Source organism: Hyaena hyaena, unplaced genomic scaffold (genome assembly GCF_003009895.1).
Source record: "Hyaena hyaena isolate Hyena2069 unplaced genomic scaffold, ASM300989v1 scaffold_450, whole genome shotgun sequence".
Lineage (NCBI taxonomy): Eukaryota > Metazoa > Chordata > Mammalia > Carnivora > Hyaenidae > Hyaena > Hyaena hyaena.
This window is the reverse complement of record NW_024081084.1, coordinates 880,361-900,530: the sequence shown is the minus strand read 5'-3', so window position 1 is coordinate 900,530 and position 20,170 is coordinate 880,361. Positions and strand designations below refer to the sequence as shown.

Sequence of the window (20,170 nt, the reverse complement as noted above, 5' to 3'; positions counted from 1 at the left end):
TTCATTTGTGAATAACTTCCTTATCCCACCCTCCTTCCTACAAAGACCTTCCATTATGTACAACTTCAGAGTTCCCTTCTACCTACTGGATGGGATGCTGCCCAATTGATGAATTGTTTAATAAAGCCAATTAGATCCTCCACTTTACTCAGTTTAATTCATTCCAATCAAATTAATAATCCACTGTTTCTTATGAAATCTTTTATAGTTTGTCTGCTAACATGTCAATGCTAATACATTGGTGGATATGACAGAAAATCTTAACTGGAAAGAGATAAACATTTGTAATGAAATCCTCAAGAAGTAGTCACTTGAACACTGAGCTTTTCCCTGGGCCCCAGCAAAGTCAAAGTTAACATATAAGTATTCAACAAACTCAGTAATCACGTATTTTTCTTTATAAGACTCCTATTGACTGACTTATCTAAATTTCTTAGAACTTGCCTCTATTTCCAAGCATCTTTGAATATTATAACTGCTATGGTCAAATGGCCACAACATGTGGACACATCATTTAAATTATTAAGACACTGTTGCTAATAAAGGACAAGCGAAATGATATTATAACTGCCTTTGGGGTAGTTGAAGGAAACAAACACCAATGAATAAGACGTGCTTGCTGCTGAAACACTGGACAATAAAACAATGAGAGAATTATTATGTTTAGTATCTTTTCATTCATATAATGTCTTCCATGGCTATACCTTCATTCCATATTATGGAAATAAATAAAGACCATCCAAATAAGAACAATCAAAGGCTATGTTTTCAGAACTCAGTAGAGTAAGGGAGTCAGCCACCATCACTCGGCATTTGGACTCAAGGCAGGCAGGGCAATGGGAGTGCTCTACAGGTTAAAAAAAAAAAAAAAAAAAGGAGGGGGTCTTCAAGTATGCTCTGATTGGAGATTATTGGCATGGGAAAACAGGAAGCAGGCTGACTTGAAGTAGAATATCTTGCAAGATTAGAGAGGGAAGCATATTAATCTTTTTCTGGTTAGCTCCAAGTTAGAAGCTGGGGAAGCGGGCAGTCATTGACCAAGTCCTGACCAAGCCTGTTATAGAGGCTGTGAGTCAGAATCCAATTGTCATATAGGATCTGGCCATTACCTACTTGCTTATGCGGTTTCACAGCATTAAGATTTCAGAGGTTAGGTTTCCTAGAATGAACTCAGTATATATACCACATGCTGGAATCAGTGCTCCAAAGAAGTAAAGATATCCTGCTGATCCTGAGTAATTACCACATTTGTGTTGGGACTGTGTGTTAATATATAGCAAGCATTCTCAGTGAAGACAATTTTGCTCCAAGGGAATGATTCTTGGGGGCAATATATATATATATATATCCATCACAGATTATATATTATATATAAAACACAGATATATAGAAAACACATTGTACATAAACAGACATACGGTATATATGTGGTCTACAAGTTTCATAAAGGGTTGGTTAGAAAAAAAGATCTAAAATAGCAGACCAGGTCTGGAGTGAGGGAGGGTAGAGACTAAAAAATTTTTTGAGAAACATGCTATAGGGCCTTCATAAATACTGCTACCTAAAACTATGCTTTCCAGCCATGGAGCTAATTACCGGCCATCTCTCTTAGATTGCATTTGCCTTGCAGTTTCTGACTCTTCAAACTTTTTCCCTGTTTGTTTATTTTCTGTTTGAAATACTATACTATCCCTTCTTCTCTCAAAGCGTGGGGAGTATCACCAGAATACTAGCAGACTCCCACATGCTATCACTAAGAAGATCCTATTTCCCATAGAGTTATTCCATTCCATGCTACATCTCCTCTATGAAGAGTAGCTCAAGCAGCAGGAACCAGATGCCTGTCCAGAAACTATATGATGAGAGCAGTCAAGTTGAATTCCACCACCTTGCCAAGAAAACGGAGAGTCCTAAATGAAGAATTTTAAACTGTATGCTTAACTCACTAAAATTACATGATAAACTTTGGATTACTCTAGATTAAAAAAAATGGCTGTCCACTTAAAAATAGTTAAGATGATAAATTTTGTGTTATATATATCTTACCACAATTAAAAAAAACCACAGACTTATGTTTCATTCCAGTCCAATACAAGCATGAACTCTTGTTATTGTTATCCGTAAAACAATATACAACAAAATCAGAAGGCTTTCTTTTTTTCTTTAAAGTTTTAAAATTTATTCTGGGTGGGGGAGGGGCAGAGAGCGAGGATGAGAGAGAATCCCAAGCAGACGCCACACCCTCAGCACAGAGCCAGATGCAGTGCTCAAGCTCACCAGCCATGGATCATGACCTGATGCTGAATTGACTGAGCCACCCAGATGCCTCCAGGAAGCCCTCTTAGATAGGACTGTCTGATTATGTGATTTACCACGCAAAAGAGAATAGGTGGTCTCTCCTATGGCAGATTAGATTTCTCCTTCTAGTTTAGTTTGGGGGTGCTTAGACATGTTCTATTGGTCCTTGCTATTTCTTTCCTTACATTATAGCAACCACTACCTACCTAGCCCCTCCACTCCACAATTAACTCCAGCCTCATAAACATGTATCAGCAGCATCACGTCGACCACATGTTTAAAGCTTGAAAAACACTAAGGAGATGTCATCATAGCCACAGCCAGCCACTTCGTGGGAATATGGTTCTAAGGATCTTGAACACATTTTCCCATAAAGCCATCTTAAGTCAGAAAGTAATAGAAGCAAATTCTCCAAATGAAAAAACCCCACAGAATACCCAATCTTCATGATCTAGCAGACGCGGTCCTTTTCGACATGTCTGTGGCAGCCAGAGATACTGTACAAAGCCTCTGGTAAGCCCCAGTAAGAGAATTACAGAGGCTATGCCTAGGGTTTTTAGAACGAAGTCATGTCCTCTTTGGCAATATATTAGCTACCTATTGATATAAATAAAATACCCCCCAAACTTTGGGGGCCATCTTAGACTGTGGTTCCTTCTGAGGGCTGTGAAGGAAGAACCTGTGCCAAGTTCTCTCCTTGGCTTGTAGATGGTCACCTTCTCCTTGTGTCTTTTTACATCATCTTTCTGTGCATGTCTGTCTCTGTGTCCAATCCCCGTTTTATAACGACTCATATTAGATTAGCACCCACCCTAATGACTTCTTTTTAACCTGACTAACGTCTGTAAAGACCCTATTTCCAAATAAGGTCGCTTTTTGAAATACTGGGGATTAGGGGTCCAGCATATCTTTTCCAGAGGAGCAGCATCCCATAATTAAGTGCAAATTGTATTTCTAAGATATAGTAGAAGAGCCTGTATGACCCAGAAAGGACCAGAAAATCACACAAGCAGAGAACTCAGCCTCTGTAACACTTTCCCCACTGCTCCCATGTCTCTCCCTCACACACACCTATAGTTGCGTGGGGAGTTCTTGATAGCCAGGCAACAGAGGAAGGGTCAGCTTTATGCAAAGGAAGTCGGCAGCAGTCCTAACTGGATGGCAGATGCATCACAGCCCCACTCGGGGATGTCCTGGAATAGGGTAGGAAGAGAAATCTTCCTAAGGGACAGAACTTTTATTACAGCTGTTTTTCCATTTTTCATGGAAAGAGAGATGGCCTGATATAAGATCAACACTGACTCAGAGGTGGTGGCTAATGTGTTGGCCAGCTGGTGTCTTAGGGACTTGTAATAAACAAGCTTGAAAGACTGGTGATAAAGAAGCGGGGGTAGGGGAGATTTGGGAAAAGAATATCTTGAAGTAGGAAGGGTTTCTAGATATTTGTGTCGCACAGAATGCCCTCCAGAGAACACGATTATCTGTCCCATGGATGTCAGCCAACCTCCCCCCACCTTCCCCTTGCTGGATGTACAGTGCCATGGTGCAGGAATGGACACTAAGCACGGGCTCAGCTGTATTGCCTCCCCTCTCCAAGGCTAATGTGACTTGCGGCTTCCTTCCTCCATTGCTTTGTGTACAAACTGATGAAAGCAGAGGCCAACACTGAGCCCCCAATATGGCACCATTCCCTGTAGTCCTTGATGGCTGCTTCATTTCACAGCTCCAGCTCACAGGTTCCCGTAACTCTATTGACTCGCCTTCTGAGCAGTTCAAAAAGGGAGGAGCAGACGGAATTGAAAACTACTACTAAAGGCAGAATTGGGAGGAATTGGTGGCCAGGTGAAAATAGTAGGCGAATGGAGAAGAAAACCTGAGAGGAGTGAAGTTTTCAGGTTTTGTGAATGGTGAATGGGAGCACTTTTAATGAAGACAGGGATGATCAGAGAAGGGTAGGGTAGGGAGAGACTGATGGAGGATATGAAGGGTTTGGTTTGAGCCTCTGGAGGTGAGTGAGGTGAGTGAGGGTGAGCGTATGTATGTATCGTGAGCAACCAGCGGTCAAGAGGTCAAAAGATCCCCGAGTTTAGAATCAAAGTCAGCACTGGCAATGAAGGATGAAAACTTAATTTTATTCATAACTACGGTCTTAAAGGCGGTTGGGGGTAAGAGGGAGGGGCAGATCCTCAGAGGAAGTATAGGGAGACTCTAAAGGCAAATGTTTACCCCAGCATTTTATACTGAAAGTGCCAAATGCACAGACCTCACCTGACTTGTCCCACTTCTCTATCTCCGGCAACTAGATACACCTGTAGCCGCTCAACTATTTGACGAGTGGGCGGAATAAATGGGAAGATGTGGCAATGAGAGAAGGAAGGAGGGAGGGAAGGGGTGGAGGAGGGGAGAGGGGAGGGGAGGGAGGAACCAACCTACAGAACATAATAGGGAGCTGGAGAAGGGAAAAGCCACATCTGACCTTTATCTCCTCCCTCAGGTCTCTTTGTAAGACTGAAAGATGAGAGGCCATGTGAAGTAATGGTTAAGAACAATGGACTCTGAATTCAGGCTCCAAGACACCCTAGCTGAGTGACTTGGACGTGTGACTTAACCTTTCTGTGCCTAGGCTTCCTCCCTGCAAAATAAACACAGCTTAGAGAAGCTCCTGGGAAAAAGTTAAGTTCCACATACGTGTTACTGATGAGAAGGTAAGCCGGAAAAACAGGCTGGAAACTCCCTGCGGAGGGTGAATTCAGACACTTAGCTTTCAAGCGCCATTCACAAATCAACGATCCCCTTGGCCTTCCAGAAGTTTTAAACACACCACTACTACCCAACATACTTTCACTAGCTAAAGAGAGAGGCCTGGGGTTGAGCACAGCTGCCAGCAATGAGCCGTGAGTTTGCGGACCCCGCGGGAGCTGCGCGCCAAGCGCCCTTTCGGCTGAGGCGGCCGGCGTCTGCGCGGGGGGTGCGGCCCGCAGGCGCGCCCGGCGCCGCTCTCGCCACCCCGCCCGCGCGTCCCGGGGGCCCTGCGCCCTGCGCGCCCCGGCTGCCGCCCCGCGCCCGGCGCACGGGGGAGGCGCCTCTCGGGCGCCCCCCGGCCGGGATGCCAGTGCCCGGCGCCGGGCGCGCCTTCGCCCGCAGCCTGCCCGCGGCCTTTATACCGAGCGGCCCGGGCGCTCACTAATGTTTAACTCGGGGCCGAACTTGGGAGCGCCGAGTGACTCCGCGCCGTGAGCAGCGGAGTGGACGGACGCGCGTCTCGGCGGCTTGCCCGACTTCTGCCTGCGCTCCTGCTCCGACCGCTCAGTTCCAGGCACACGCCGACGATGAAGGTGAGTGAGGAGCGCCTTTCCCTAACCCCAGGGTCGCGTTGTAGGGGCTCCTTCACCACACTCTCCCCAAATTGACCCCGAGGCACGCGGGACAGGACCGGGGGCTCCAGTTCGGCGGCAGCCCCGGGGCCACCCTCTGACAGGTGAAGGGACCTCCCAGAGCTCCCGCCTGGCGCTGGGCCCCCCGGGGTTTCTGCTAGAACGAGGCGCCAAGCCTTGGAGGACGCACAGAGCCACCCGTAAACCTCACACGCTCGAACCCTCACCTGGCTTCTCTCTCACTTGGCTTCTGACGTGCAGGAGGCATAGAGAAGCCAACGCTAGTGTGCTCAGAGGCCAAAAGTTCACGGGCAACCGCTCTTGGCAACCTCCGCACTCCAAACCCTCCCCGCCCACGGTGCCCCCTTTCCAGTGCACGCCCATTGGCAAACCCCGCTGCCTAGGGTGCAGCGCGGGCCGCGACCCTCTGCTTCTGCCACCCTGGGGCCAGACGGCTCGCTCTAACTGGACACGATCTGACTGGCTTGCAGACACCGTGGAAGGTGCTCCTAGGACTGCTGGGGCTTGCTGCGCTGGTCACCATCATCACCGTGCCCGCTGTTCTGCTGAGCAAAGGCAGTAAGTTCGACACATGTGAAAAAGAGAAGACAATTGGAGACCAGGATTGGGTTCTGTCTTACCACACTGAGAACTAAGAATCTTGCGGGGGGGGGGGGGGGGATGTGAGGGGGAGGGGTTGGACCAGTGCACTAGGTTGTAGCTGAGTGGTCCCTGGTGGTGGCCGGATGCCTTTCCCGGTGTCTCCAAGTGCTCAGGCTGTGAGAGCCTTGAAGCTGCCACATTTTATGTATCATAACTACATACTTGCTGAAATTAAGAAGCCTTAGAATTTTTTATTAAATTCAAATTTAAATATTTAATATGATTTAAATTTTTTAAAAAAGCCTTCCTAGTTGTGATCTTCAAAGGAGAAGATGCAGGGTTTTAAATGTCCCAAATGGTATAAGGATGTCATAAAAGGAAAAGAAAAAAAGAGAAATATAACTCCCAAAATACAGTTTTGAGAAAAGACTGCATGGGGAATCCTTCCAGGATGATGGAAATTCATTAATCAGAGAGTTGAGATGCAGGGAAATAACTGTTTGACCACTTATAGAAGTATTTCAGAGTAAATCATCAATCTGGTGTACATGATATTCAGAAGGGGATGGGATCGTTGATGTTTGCTGGATTCTTACACTGAAAGCCACCTTCATTTCTTTTAACTTTCTTGACCAAGTTTGGCTCTAGTTCTTAATATAAAACATTCATATAATGGAATACACCATTGGGTATTAGGTGCAAACAAGTGAGAGCAACTAGTTTGGTTCTCTTCTGGCCTTACTTTCCTTTAAGTAAATATCTACTTTCATTTCAGTATTACACTTCCTAGTCAGCCAACTGAAGCATTCTCTCTGGATGCTCTATCTAACCAGGAAATGTGTAGACAGTGCTCACATACTGAGGGGTCTTCTCCAGATTTCAAGGAGACTGCTCAGAATTAGTTTATGAGGCTATCAAGCAAGGACTATGTTTGCCTGGCAATTTCAGGGCCGGGGCAGAGGTCCCAAAGGTTAAGTAACTGAGCGTGCTGACCTTTATTGATAATGACTTTTAGTTAAGAAAGCATTGGTTACCACCGTTTTAGACAATTAAGTGGCAGACATCAGTTCACTTATATTTGACTCTTGTTTTCATAAAGTGATACTTTGTATGTTTAAACAACCAGTCACACAAAGTCTTGTAAGAAAAGAATGGGTCATCCATACAATCCAAATATTCACCTGGCTTACATTATGTCCCAGGCACTGTGAGACTTGCTGCAAATACAAGGATTAAATTTTTTAAAGATCTCTGACCTCAAGAAGTTTATAGCTAGTGGGAAACAAATATGCAAAAAAAAAAAAAAAAAAAAAAATAACCCTGGATAGCTTATTTGTCTCCGAAACATCACTGAAACACATCAGAGCATCACTGGAAGAATGGGTATAAAGCTGTAACTGTCAGAATTTCCCTTAAGGAAACTTGGAAAGAACAGCGAACTTTGATGAAACCACTTGAGATAGGCAGTGAGGTGGCCTAGGAGACTTAGGTCATGCAAGTGCCTTCTAGAGGTTGGTCAGGTTAACTATGGGGATTTTGTTTTGCCGGGTGGGGCATGCAGACTGAAGAGGAGCTGTCTTGTCATTTCCTTGTCTCTTCCCCACATGAAATTTGGACAGATATTCCAAGAACAGTCTTTTGATGAGGACTTCTCCAGAGATTCATGTGTCTCCATCTAAGTATTATGATCTGATAAGATAATGTAAAGAGGCTTGAGCAGAGCAAACTTGCCTGTGGAGTAGAAGGATTACTTCTCGGCAAGTCTTCTCACAAGAAGTTTCTTCTGTGTGTAAGCTTGAATAGTTACTCTCAGTTTCTGGGGGTAAGATTTTCCAGAAAACATAAATGCCTTATGAGTCAATACAGAGACATAAGAGCACATCCTCTAACTGGATTATAAAAGGACTCCTAGAAGAAGAGGAGAGTGGGAAGCAGCAAAAGGAGTTTGATTTTAAACTGTAGATGATGAAGAGCTCCAGGAGAATTGTGAGCATGCTTGGACTGTTGAGCAGGACAGTGGGAATGGGAGTTGAGTGGGACAAGGCTAGAGGGGAAGCAGAGAAGTGTCCCAGAAGACTGATGGTACAGAGAAGAATTTGGAGGCAATAGGGCTACTCAGAAATGTGAACAGTTAGACTTTGGTAATTGATTAAACATACAAGGAAGAGGAGGGTGGCTAAGGATGCCTCTTGAGCAGCTGGGTGGATATGTGGTATCGTAGGGTGCTTTGTTTACACTTACCCACTCAAGTTAGTTCTCTTCTCATATTTCTTAATTAGAATGTATGTATATTTGAGGAGGAAAGGGAAATCATCTTGTTTCAACTCCTGCTTTAAAATAGGGGCAAGAGATGAAAGCTGAGGGATGTGGCATTTTCACTAAGTCAACAATAATCGTTCCTGGGCTGTGTCACAATGAAGGCCAACATTCTTTTTTTTTTTTAATATATTTTTTAAATATTTCTAGGAGAGAGAGAGAGACAGTGTGAGCAGGGGAGGGTCAGAGAGAGAGAGGGAGATACAGACTCTGAAATAGGCTCCAGGCTCCGAGCTGGCAGTCAGCACAGAGCCCGATGCAGGGCTTGAACCCACGAACCGAGAGATCATGACCTAAGCGAAAGTTGGACGCTTAACCGACTAAGCCACCCAGACATGAAGGGCAACATTCTTACAAAGGATCCATAGTCATCACCCAAGAAATGTTCTCCATATTGTCAATCTAGGTTTAAAGTGAAATAAAGACAGACAGATAAGGAAGAAAAGAAAGACAGATAAGGAAGAAAAAGGGGATAGGAGGTGGGAGAGAGCAAAGATGGATAAATGGAAATAAAAGGAAGGAAGAGAGGCAGGAAGGAAGGGAGGGAAGGAGAGGGATGAAGGTTTTGATAGAAAAATTAGATCATGTGAAAGCTAAGAAATAAACAACCAAAAGAAAGGAGGAAGAAATGAGCAAACCCAAGTTCATCCCCTGAGAGGTTGGTTTAAAAGAAGGTTAAGTGTTTCCATATGAAACACTGCCTTTAGCAGATTAAGCACACCCAGAAGAAAGAGAGAGTGAGAGAGAGGCATGAGCTTAATACTACTGTGTTTAAGAATAAGAACTCCCTGAGGTCAGGAATTATGCATTTCATCAAGCAAAATTAAAAGTTTACCTCCTTCTGTATGTGTTATAAAGGATTGTATTTTGTTTTAAACCCTTCAGATAACCTACTATAGAAGGATATTACATTTAAACATTCAGTTTCCCAGAGAATCCTTGGTAAAATATATAAATACACTTTACTCGTAATGAAAGTATACAAATCCTCATGACTTAGTGGTAATAAAAAAAAAAATCTGACTCAATATTGGTGAGCCCTTTATTTCCCCTTTCACATTATATTATAGGCTGGGCTTTTGAAATCTTTATCCAATAGTTTTATTATTGAGTGTGTTATTTGTCAAATAGTTTTATTATTGAGCTTGCTATTTGTCACATGGTTTTGTTAAGGAGTTTTATTATGGGGAGAAACATACCTGTTCTTGTTCTTTTCACTGCTTTAGCAGTAAATTTCCTCAGTATCTTCTTTCAGTGCATAGGAAATTTGACTGCTCACCCATCCATCAGTAATAAAAGGAAACCCAAATGTGAAGGAGATAGGAATACTCAGAGAAAAGATAATATCTATTAAGTTTGCCTGAGGAAGTCCAAGATCTATTCCAGGTTTAAAAGCACATAAATGAGGCTGAATGAAAGCTTTGTATATTTCAGGGGACAGTTTCTAAACAGTGAGCTCTGTAAAAGCTCAGATTGACTTCAGCTAGCTCAGTTAACTGTTGTCAACCTTTGTCAAGTGCTCATGGGGTCAGTGGGTTGGTCTTTTCCAGGCTAGCTATTGTGGCTCCCTAGCCACAGTATGTGCCTTAAATTTCTCTCGTATACATCTTGCCTCTCATCCTACAGGGGATCAGAGAGAAAAAGGCAAGATTGCCCAGGTGATGGCTAGAGAAAAACAACATAAAATCATTGATTAGAGCTAGATCAGTGTACTTAACAAAGTACTACTGCCCATGGGAAATGTGGCTATAAATACATGCAGGACCACCTTGCTTATGGAAGAGAAGGTATGAAAACATGTAACAATAGCTAACATGTTCACTCTGTGCCAGGTATTGGGCTGAGGGCTCTCAATATGCTTTTAATTTGATCCTTCGGTCAACCCTTTGAGAGACTATTGTCTCCATTTTTATATAAATGTAAATTTTACTTAGAGTGCTCTAGTTATTTATTACTGCATAATGAATTACCCCAATACTTAAAACAACAAACATTTGTTATCTCACAATTTCCGTGGGCCAGGAATTTGGCAGTGGCTTAGCTGGGAGGTTCTAGCTCCAGGTCTCTTATGAGATTTTGATCAAGGTGGTATCTGAAAGCTTGACTGGGCCTGGTAGATCTACTTCTAAGTTCACTCATGTGGCTGTTGGCTAAGTACGTCTCAGTTTCCTACCATGTGGGCCTTCCCATGGCATGTCAGGGTAGCTGGCTGCCCTTAGAATGAAGGATCCAAGAGAGCAGCCAAATAGGAAGTCACAGACCCTTTTATGACCTTGCTTCAGAAGTGATATTTCAACACTTTGCTGTATTGTATTGCTCACACAAACCAGCCCTGATACAGTGTGAGAGGCATTACACAAGGGCATGAATACTAGAAGCAGAGATCCTTGGGGACCATCTTAGAAGCTGGCTACCAAAGAAGTTAAGAAACTTGCTCAGAGTTCTACGGAGTTAAAGTTCACACTCAGGCAACATGACTCCAGAACTGATGCTCTTAAACTCCAAATCATTCTGCTGGTTTTGATCAAGTATAAAATTAATGTGGCCATATTAGCATAAAGTTACAATTTCCCACGTATATGCCTATATTGTAATTTAATGGCTGCTGATCCCTGATGCCAAGTGTTCTGAGGAAAAGCACCTGCTGCTGTTACCTCCATTCCTGTATAAAGCTGTAGACAATGACATCCAGTTTGTGCTGATATCCTACCCTGTGGACTGGTCTTATTAAGTATCTTTAGTAGTAGTAGTAGGTCTGGATTTGCTCCCTGCACTCAATTACACTTACTTTGTTTCTAATGCATGTCATATTTTATATGATCTTCCCAGAACAATCCAGTAAGTACTAGAACTTGGAAATCCAAACCTTTTGACTTTTAGCCTTCCCTGGGTCTGCTGATTTCCATCTGTAGCTATTTTAAAGAAATGCTTTGGTGGGAATTTTTGTAAGTGAATGATTAATCATTGCCTTATAGTTTGATACTAATTCCCTTTCATCGTTGTAAATCAATTATCTTGTAAATATGTTTACCTTTAGTCTTCATAGTTCCATTATGACCTATCTAAAAAGGGGTGTGTCTCTCAATTTGAGGGTAAACTAAAACCAGAAAATCAGAACTTCTGAGTCAGCTGGGTTTTTTTTTGGCCATGTACTATATTTGCAGCTTTATACTTCAAAATTGTAACTTCCTATGAAGTTTTTTAAACTCAATGATAAAGCATTTGCTTTAGTTACCTGTATACATTAAGTGTACATTTCTTCATTATTTGGTTCACTGGAGAAGCAAGTAGACCCGTGAGCTGGGGTAACATATTTCAGCATCTAAGGGCCAAGAAGCAGAGGTATTTCCAAGCAGAGCCAAAGCCAGCAGGGACTTTGTTCCTGGTGTCCTGAGGACTATGGTGGCTCAGGATGTATATGAAAGAAGAGGGGGCTGGAAGCGTACTAAGTGGGGACTACCCCATTCCCCTTCCCTGACTTCACACTGGGTACCTCAGGAACTGGTCTGGTGGGCCCTGTGGCCTTAACACGGTCTCTGTGGGGCTGAGACCTCTTCTTATTTTCCTCAGTTGTTGTAAAGCTCTACCTGCTCAGGCTTAGGGTCACAAATTTCATGAATGTCTTTTATCCTCTGCTGTTTTCCTTTATTTTTTTATTTTCAGGCAGGAAACTTTTATAAGATTTAAAACCAGAGCTAAGGTCCTGTGATGGCCAGATGCAGGATTTGTTAACTCACCAGCACGTATTGAATGCTTATGCATGTCAGGTGCTACTGCAGGTATAGGGGATCTGGCTCCCTGTGGACTTTTACTCCCATGGGGTGGGCAGGTAGTTGCAAGCACATGAGTAATCTCAGACCGTAATGGTGCTAGGACAAAAATTAAGTGTGATAGAGAAGATGGAGGGACACAGAAAAGGAGTTTCTTTTTATTTATGAATGTGGAAGATCTTAATTCCATTTTAAAAATATGTCTCTGACTCCTGAGTAGATAATGGAAGTGAGTGGGGGAAGCATTTGTGAGAGATGATGGCAGATGGGACAAGGTGGTAGTATTGGAGATTTAAAAAACAACAACAACAACAAAAAGAATATACTTTGTAGGTAAAACAATGTATGGTGGAGAGCAAAGTGAAGAAGCAGAGATAAGGATGACTCCTTGAATGGCTGTCTTCATAGTCAAAGTGGGAAAATTTCTCTTGCTCTCATGGCTCTATCTTTCCCACAAGAGCTAATCTACAGTGGTTCCTCTGAACTAATTCCTTTGTCCTACTGCATCCCCTTCAGGGATCAGGAGGCAGAACTCAGGAAGGCCTTCTACATTGTGCACCTAACACATACTTGTCAACAGATGGTAATTCTCCAATTCAGGAAATATTTATGGAAAATCTTCTACATTCCAGGCACTTTGTTACTCACTAGAGATATAAAAATGATAGATGTGGCCCTTGTCCTAAACCAATTGACATCATAAAAGGAAGCATAAACATTAACTATAGTAACAAGGGCTAAATGTCCTTCTAGTAAATGATCAAAGTGCTATAGATGCACAAAAGGGCAATGATAAATGCTGCCCAGGGAAATCTGTACTGAAACCAACCAGGCATAATGGATTAATCATTAATGGGCCTAAATACAATCATTCTAATACTGGAGCCACCAGACTGGCCCCCAGGCATATGGTTCACCTACAAGTTTAGTCCTCAGTGGTTTATGGCCCTTGATTCTGTATCAAACAGAATGTTTCTGGCTGCAAGTAACAGAGTACCCGACCCAAACTTGTTTAAACTATGGAGTGTTACTATTGTACTATTATTAGCATCTTACATAGTGTAGAAATAAGGCCGCTCTAGAGTCCGTTAATACAGTGGTCTAACAACATCCTCACAGGCCTGGCGTCTTCCTGTCTTTTCAGCCGCACCCTTCTCAGACAGTTGGCTTGTGTTGTCAAGCATGTCCTCTTGGGGTCAAGCACATCATTTGCTCACACAGTTATTTTGCAGGGCAGAAGATGATGCTGTTTTTCATTCATAGTCTGTTCTATCAGGGAGGAAAATCTTTTCCAGGAGTCCCCCAGCCCAGGGCAGACTTTTTCTCATGTCTCCTTGGCCAGATTTAAGTCACTTGTTCGTTCTAAACTAATCACTGGCTTGGGGAATGAATGTTGAGTTCTGGATTTTCTTTGGAGCTAGAGTAATCAAGACTCACCTTTCTGGGACAAGGAGGAAACTCCTTCCTTAACACATGGCAGGGGAAAGGTATTACCTAAGTTGAACTGGAAATTCCAAAAGAATGAAATGGCGGGGAGCAAGGTGTCTATGTAGGCATATCATAGATGTTATCGTTGTTTTCTTTTAATTCCATTGAAAGATTTAATTTGCCAACAAAAGAAAATAGATGTCAACTACTTTGACCAGCTCTGAGCTCCAAAGAATCTAATCGTATAGCTCCCTTCCCCTCTTCTCATCTTTTCTCTTAACCGCCTGAGTTTATTGCAGAGCAGGGTATTTCCATGCTGTGTTTTTTATTCTAAATGCATGTTGACCCCAATTCTTGCTTTTATTTTCATATCCAAAATGATTAAGGGTGGAGGAATTGTGTTTGAAATATTTAAGATACCAATCTGAGACAGTAGAGTGGATCAGAAACATCTGAGGAAAATTACTCTCAAGTTTTTCATTAAAAAACCCATACAAATTGTCAGATTTTGTTCAATTCACAATGTGAAAAGGTAGCAGAAACAGTCCACAGAAAATGAAAAAAGCAATGTATTAAATTACATGGTAAACATTAGACCTGCAAAATTTGACCCAGGAAGGTAGGATTTGAAATAACTAATGGCCATAGAAACAAAATACGTTAAGTAAATAAAAGCAAACAATAACCTCATAGCGTCTGGATTTGATGACTCAAATATTTGTTGTTAAATCTCCAGAGGGGGAGATTAATCTGCGTGGTAATGACTTGATGAAGATGAAAATGGTTTGGCTGTACTGGAACTCACATCTAGGACCCAGAATCAATGAGTTCTTGGAAAGCCAGGAAATCCCTATGCTCCCCACCTGCTCCCTTGCCTGCTTTCCTAGTGGACTCTAATGTGTCCCCTCTCTCTCAGCTCCTAACATCCCCTCTCCAAGCTCATTCTTAGGTGACATCTGGCCTTCCTATTTTAATGAGGCCATCAGAAGAGACTGCCCTCTGTTCCCACCAGCCCCTCTGAGCATTCACCTGCACTTGCCCCTCCCAGGGTGCTGAGTGAACTTTCCTGGCACCTGCCTGAGGCCAGATCCACCTTTGGGCACCTGTTTTGCCCCTTTTTCTTTGCCTAGAAATAGGGCTTCAGTTATTTCTTCTGCCCTCTGCATCCTTATTTTCTTCTCTCTAATTGTGTTGTACCTCTCAGATGAGAAAAGAAGAGAAGAAAAGGGAAAGGAAAGGAAGGGAAGGGAAGAGAAAAATCCTTTCTGGATGCCATGTCCCTGCCAATCACCATCTCCCCACCCCTCCAGTCCCTTTCCCTACTCTCTTTACCACAGAACTCCTCAAACACCTTTGTGTTGTCTCTGTCACAGTTCCTCTCCCCAGGCTGTCTTAAACCCACTGCAACAAGGCTTACCCTTAACCGTACCCTGCCACTAACACAACCCAGTTCTCCTCAAGGTCCCTAACCTGTGTGCTGCTAATGGCAGAACCCCTTCTCCATCTGTGTCTCACTCTCCTGTCAGTTAGTCATCCTTCTCCACCTCCCCCTGGGTTTCCACTCTTCTCCTGGTGTTCTTTCTTCCTCACCACATGCCCCCTCCATTCTCCTTAGAAGTTTGTCTTCCTGTCTGACTTCTAACCTTGAACCAACCAGGGCTCCATCCTAGAACTCCTTCCTTCCTTCCACTAGGTGATTTCATATACACCCATGGTTTTAAACACCGTCTGTAACCTGACAAAGTCCCAATTGCTAGACCAGACCTCTTTCAGGAACTCCTTGTGCATATATATGAGCAAGCCTCTCCATTTGGATGTTATTGGCCTCTCAAAGCAACATTTCCCCGAAGTCCCCCTAAACCTGTCCCTGCCCTAGTGCACCTCTTCTCAGCAGGTAGCAATTCCATTTCTCCAGTTGCCGAGGCCAAAATCCATGCAGTTTTCTACTCCCCACTTTTATCCAACCTCTAGTTGGTTAGCAAACCCTATCACTTCTATCATCATGTTCTTTCAGAATTTGTATCTCATCACCTCCAGTCCTACCACCCTGGTCCAAGATGCCATCACCTTTCACCTGAATTTTTACAACAAAATCTCCTTATTGTTTTTTCTTTAACTTTTTTACAGGGAATTCTCATCACAACAGATAAAGTGACTGTGGTAGACAGAACTCTAAAATGATTCCTTAAATGTCCCCCCCTTCTCCCATATACTAGCCTCTGGGATAGATTACAACGGATTTAATTCTGGGGATTAGGTTATGTTCTATGGCACAGTCCACTTCAAGAAAGGGAGATTATCTAGGTTGGCCTGACCTGATCACATGAGCCCTTAAAAAAACAAAAAACAACGCAGAGTTTTTCTGGCTGCTCACAGAAAGGGTAGTCGGAGGTTTGAGGCACAAAAAGGATTTTTCACACCATTGCTGATTTGGAGGGCCCACGTGACAAGGGATGTGAGAGGACTCTAGGAGGTGAGAGCAGTGCTTGGCTGGGAGCCAGCAAGGAAGCAGTGACATCACTCCTACAATCGTGTAAAACTGAATTCTGCCAACAACCTGCATGATCTTGGAAGCAGCTTCCTCCCCTCCCTCAGAGAAAGCCTCCAGATGAGGGCTCAGCCTGGCTAATGCCTGGATCTTTGCTTCGTGAGACCACGAGCAGTGAATCCAGCCATGCCCTCCCCGCCACCGCCCCTCCAGAATTTGACCCACAGAACCCTGAGCTAATATGCGGGTGTTGTATTAAGTCACTATGTTTGTGTCATTTGTTATGCACAATAGAAAACTGATACAGTGACCATTTTTAAAGAGAGGCCTGATCACATTCTCCTCTCTCAGACCAGTCTGATGACTCTCCATCTTTCAGAGTAAACACCGGAAATAGGGATGCCGCAGAGCCTGTGTGACCTGAGCCTCTCTGCCTCTGAGTTCCTCCCCTGCTCCCTCCTCGAGGCTTATGCACCTTTCCTGTCTCAGAGGTTCTGTACTTGCAGATCTTCTTTTGCCATGATTCCTCTTTCCTGGGACTGTCTGTTGCATATCCCCTTCCCTCCTTTAGGTCTCTGCTAAAATGCCACCTTATCCTTGGGGCCTCCCTCACCAAATGACTGAATACAGTGCTCTCCCCAAACCTGACTCTCCTTTTCCCCTTCCTTGCTTTAATTTCTCCATGGCATCTATCACCACCTCACGTATGGCATTATGTACTTACTCTTTGTTCCTATGTCCCCCTGTTTGAATGTAAGCTTCCTGGGAGTAAGAGTTTTTCATGTTTTGTTCACTCCTATATCTCAAATGCCCATAACATCAAGGAACAATGTGTTTGTATTAGTTTCCACAGGCTGCCATAACAAATTACCACAAGCTGCATGGCTTAAAACAACAGAAACTTATCATCTTATGGTTATGAATTCTAGACATCTGAAAGCAAGGTGTTGGTAGGGCCATGCTCATTCTGAAGTCACACGGGAAGAAGTCTTCCTTGCCTTTCTCCAGACTTCCAGTGGTTATTGGCAGCCTTTGGTGTTCCCTGGCTTGTTGCTGGAATACTCTGATTTCTGCTTTCATCTTCACATGGCCTTCTTCTGTCCACCTCCACATGACCCTCTCAGTCTTCCAGGTCAGCAATAGTATGTTTTCACATGGCCTTCTTACAAGGACACCAGTCATTGGATTTAGGGTGTGCCCTCATTTCAACTAACTGCATCTGCAAAGACCCTATTTCCAAATAGTTACATTCTGAGGTTCCAGGTGAACATGACTTTAGGGAGGACACTTTTCAGCCCAGTACAGCCTGGAAAATATTTGGCGAATTGACGGAATAATCTTGAAACTCATGCAAAAAAACATATTTTTTGATTAACATTTTAATGTTGCTCTACTTCTGATGAAAATACTTACGTTCATAAATATGGAGTCAAGCCATCCATTTGGAGAGTACAGTGCTATCAGCTGTTTGATGAAGATAAAATAAACCCATCCTTGCAGCTTACTTATAGTCTAGTTAAGACAAGACTATTCAGATTACATATTTAAATAATGGTATAAAATTACTTAATTAACTGGAAAAACATACGGTGCAGAAAATAAGCACTGAAGAAGATAAGGAGGGAGAAATGAGTGCAGTGTAAGTAGTAAAAGATCGATCCAGAGGCATGAGGAGGGATGGTGAGAAAAATGAAGGCCACCCGTGTGGATTGTTTGAGACGTTGGCTAATAAATACAGGGAGAGAAGTAAGGAGATAGCTGCAAGGCCAGGTAAGTGTTTTTATGATGGCTACACCTGTGCATGCTTAAGTACAGGGCAGAAGAAACCACTGAAGAGACACTGAGGGAGAAGAGATGAAAACAAAGTCCCTTAGGGTAAAGAAGACAAGGATTAGAGGCCCAGGGCAGGCTGACTTCTTCCTCTAAATGCTGAGGAAAGGGTCAGTCAAGGAGTGGTCAGAGGGGAATAGCACAGACGTGGGAAGCATCATAGGGAAGAAGTCCCTTAGAGTGGCTTTTGCTATAAAGGAAAAATTGTTATATCTTTTCATTGGCTAAATTCATACTTTTTTGAAAATGGGTACTGCAGGACCTGATTTATTTAGGGTTGTGTTATGTTCTAAATCTAGTAAACATGAAAAAAAAGGAAGAAAAGAGGCTTGTCATTAAGTTCCTACTTTTCTGATTCCTTTTTATGAGTCCAGGGAAAAGATGATGAGTTTCTGGATGTACCACGCAAAAATAAATGATGGTTCAACCCCCTTTCCAGGAAGTCATAAAGTTGCCACTTTTAGTAATAGTCCAGAGGGAAAATTCTGGGATTTTCAAAAAGAATTGGCCCTCCTTTGATGTTGGACCACTAGAATAAATTATGTTCTAATGTAACCTACCAACTCCTCAAGTTCAAATTACATTACCAACTTATCTATCTGGATTCAACGCAAACATTGAATTTGAACACTTTTGTAATGTATTTATACCAATTCACAAAAACTGCCAGCACCATCTGACACGTGCAACCACCCTCCCAAATACTTAAGGTGTTTAGAAGGCTTTGGAGCTATATTGCCTAGCTCAAGTGTAGCTTTGGCACTTTGTAGCTTTGTAACTAAGGTAACTTTGGGACTTGAATCTGCTTACTATCTATGCTTGTCTTCACCTCAGTTTCCTTACCTATAAAACTGAGGTGAGAAGTGTACAATGCCTAGAAGAGCCCAGCACACTGCAATAATTCTGTAAAGCATTTGTAGTTCTTATTCTTTATATATTTTTAACTCACATATTCTTTTAACAGTGCCAGAGGTGCTATAATACTAACACTTGTCTCACAGAACGCAGGGAAGGGGAATTATTGTGGCAGTTTTGTTTTCCAGTGATCATTTTTCCTTATATCCTGGAAGACAAACACTTATCACAGACTGGTCTTGTTGATTATGCCCATAAATCTTTCTGGAAAGTTCTTCAGCAATTCAGTATTAGAGCTTTCAGCCTCAGCAAACAGCCTCACCAGCACCTTCCATTGATATCTCACTGCAGCTACTTTTGAGTATTTCTCAAGAGAAACCAGCTCTATCCTAAAATAGCTGCATGTTTCATGGGCCTGTGGCTCATTTATCCATATAATTAATAGGTTTCCATCTTTCAACTGTGTCTCATTACCTGGGATTACTTGGGTTTAATGTCAGTCAACATCATGGGGCATAAAAAGCATTTATTTATAGGGGCACCTGGGTGGCTCAGTTGGTTGAGCCTCCAACTTCGGCTTGGGTCATGATCTCATGGTTCATGGGTTTGAGCCCCACGTCAGGCTCTGTGCTGACAGCTCAGAGCCTGGAGCCTGCTTCAGATTCTGTCTCCCTCTCTTGATGCCCCTCCACCACTTGTGTTCTGTCTCTCTCTCTCAAAAATAAACAAACATTAAAAAACATTTTAAACCCTTTATTTATAAATATGAATTTCGACTATTATTGTGCCAGTCTTCTTTATTCCCAGAAGGGTCCTAACAAGGAGAAAGGAAGTGACTACAATGAAAATAAACAAACAAACAAACAAACACTTTCCATTTCAAAAAGGAATAAAGCGGCTCTGATGTCCTGTTTAGTGCAGGTTTCCTGTTTGGGTTTCCTGGGGTGAAGGCAGAGTTTAGATCAAGAAGTCCTCTGGCCTTGCACTTCTTTTCCAGTGGCTGTAGATACCTTCATCTTGACCTGAATTTTCAGACATTAATATTCTACCAACTGTCACTTTTCTGCATATATATTAAAGTCTTGATATATATTCTTATATGCTGATATTCTTATTGTTTCAAGGCAATTAGAGTTTCAATCTGGATATCTGTCTTTCACAACTGATCTTGGGAGCAGTTTTGTTTCTGTTTTTTGTTGCTTACAATT

General features: G+C 42.9%; 1 protein-coding gene across 1 annotated transcript in view; it reads left to right on the top strand.

Moving 5' to 3' along the window:
- The first annotated feature begins 5,333 nt into the window (after positions 1-5,333).
- The window catches only part of DPP4 (dipeptidyl peptidase 4), a 79,848-nt gene continuing 65,011 nt past the window's right edge, over positions 5,334-20,170 (top strand). Inside the window, exons 1-2 of the mRNA XM_039253452.1 lie at positions 5,334-5,633; positions 6,164-6,251. Coding sequence (XP_039109383.1) covers positions 5,628-5,633; positions 6,164-6,251 — 94 coding nt within the window. The 5' untranslated portion in view covers positions 5,334-5,627. The remainder of the gene's footprint in view (positions 5,634-6,163; positions 6,252-20,170) is intronic.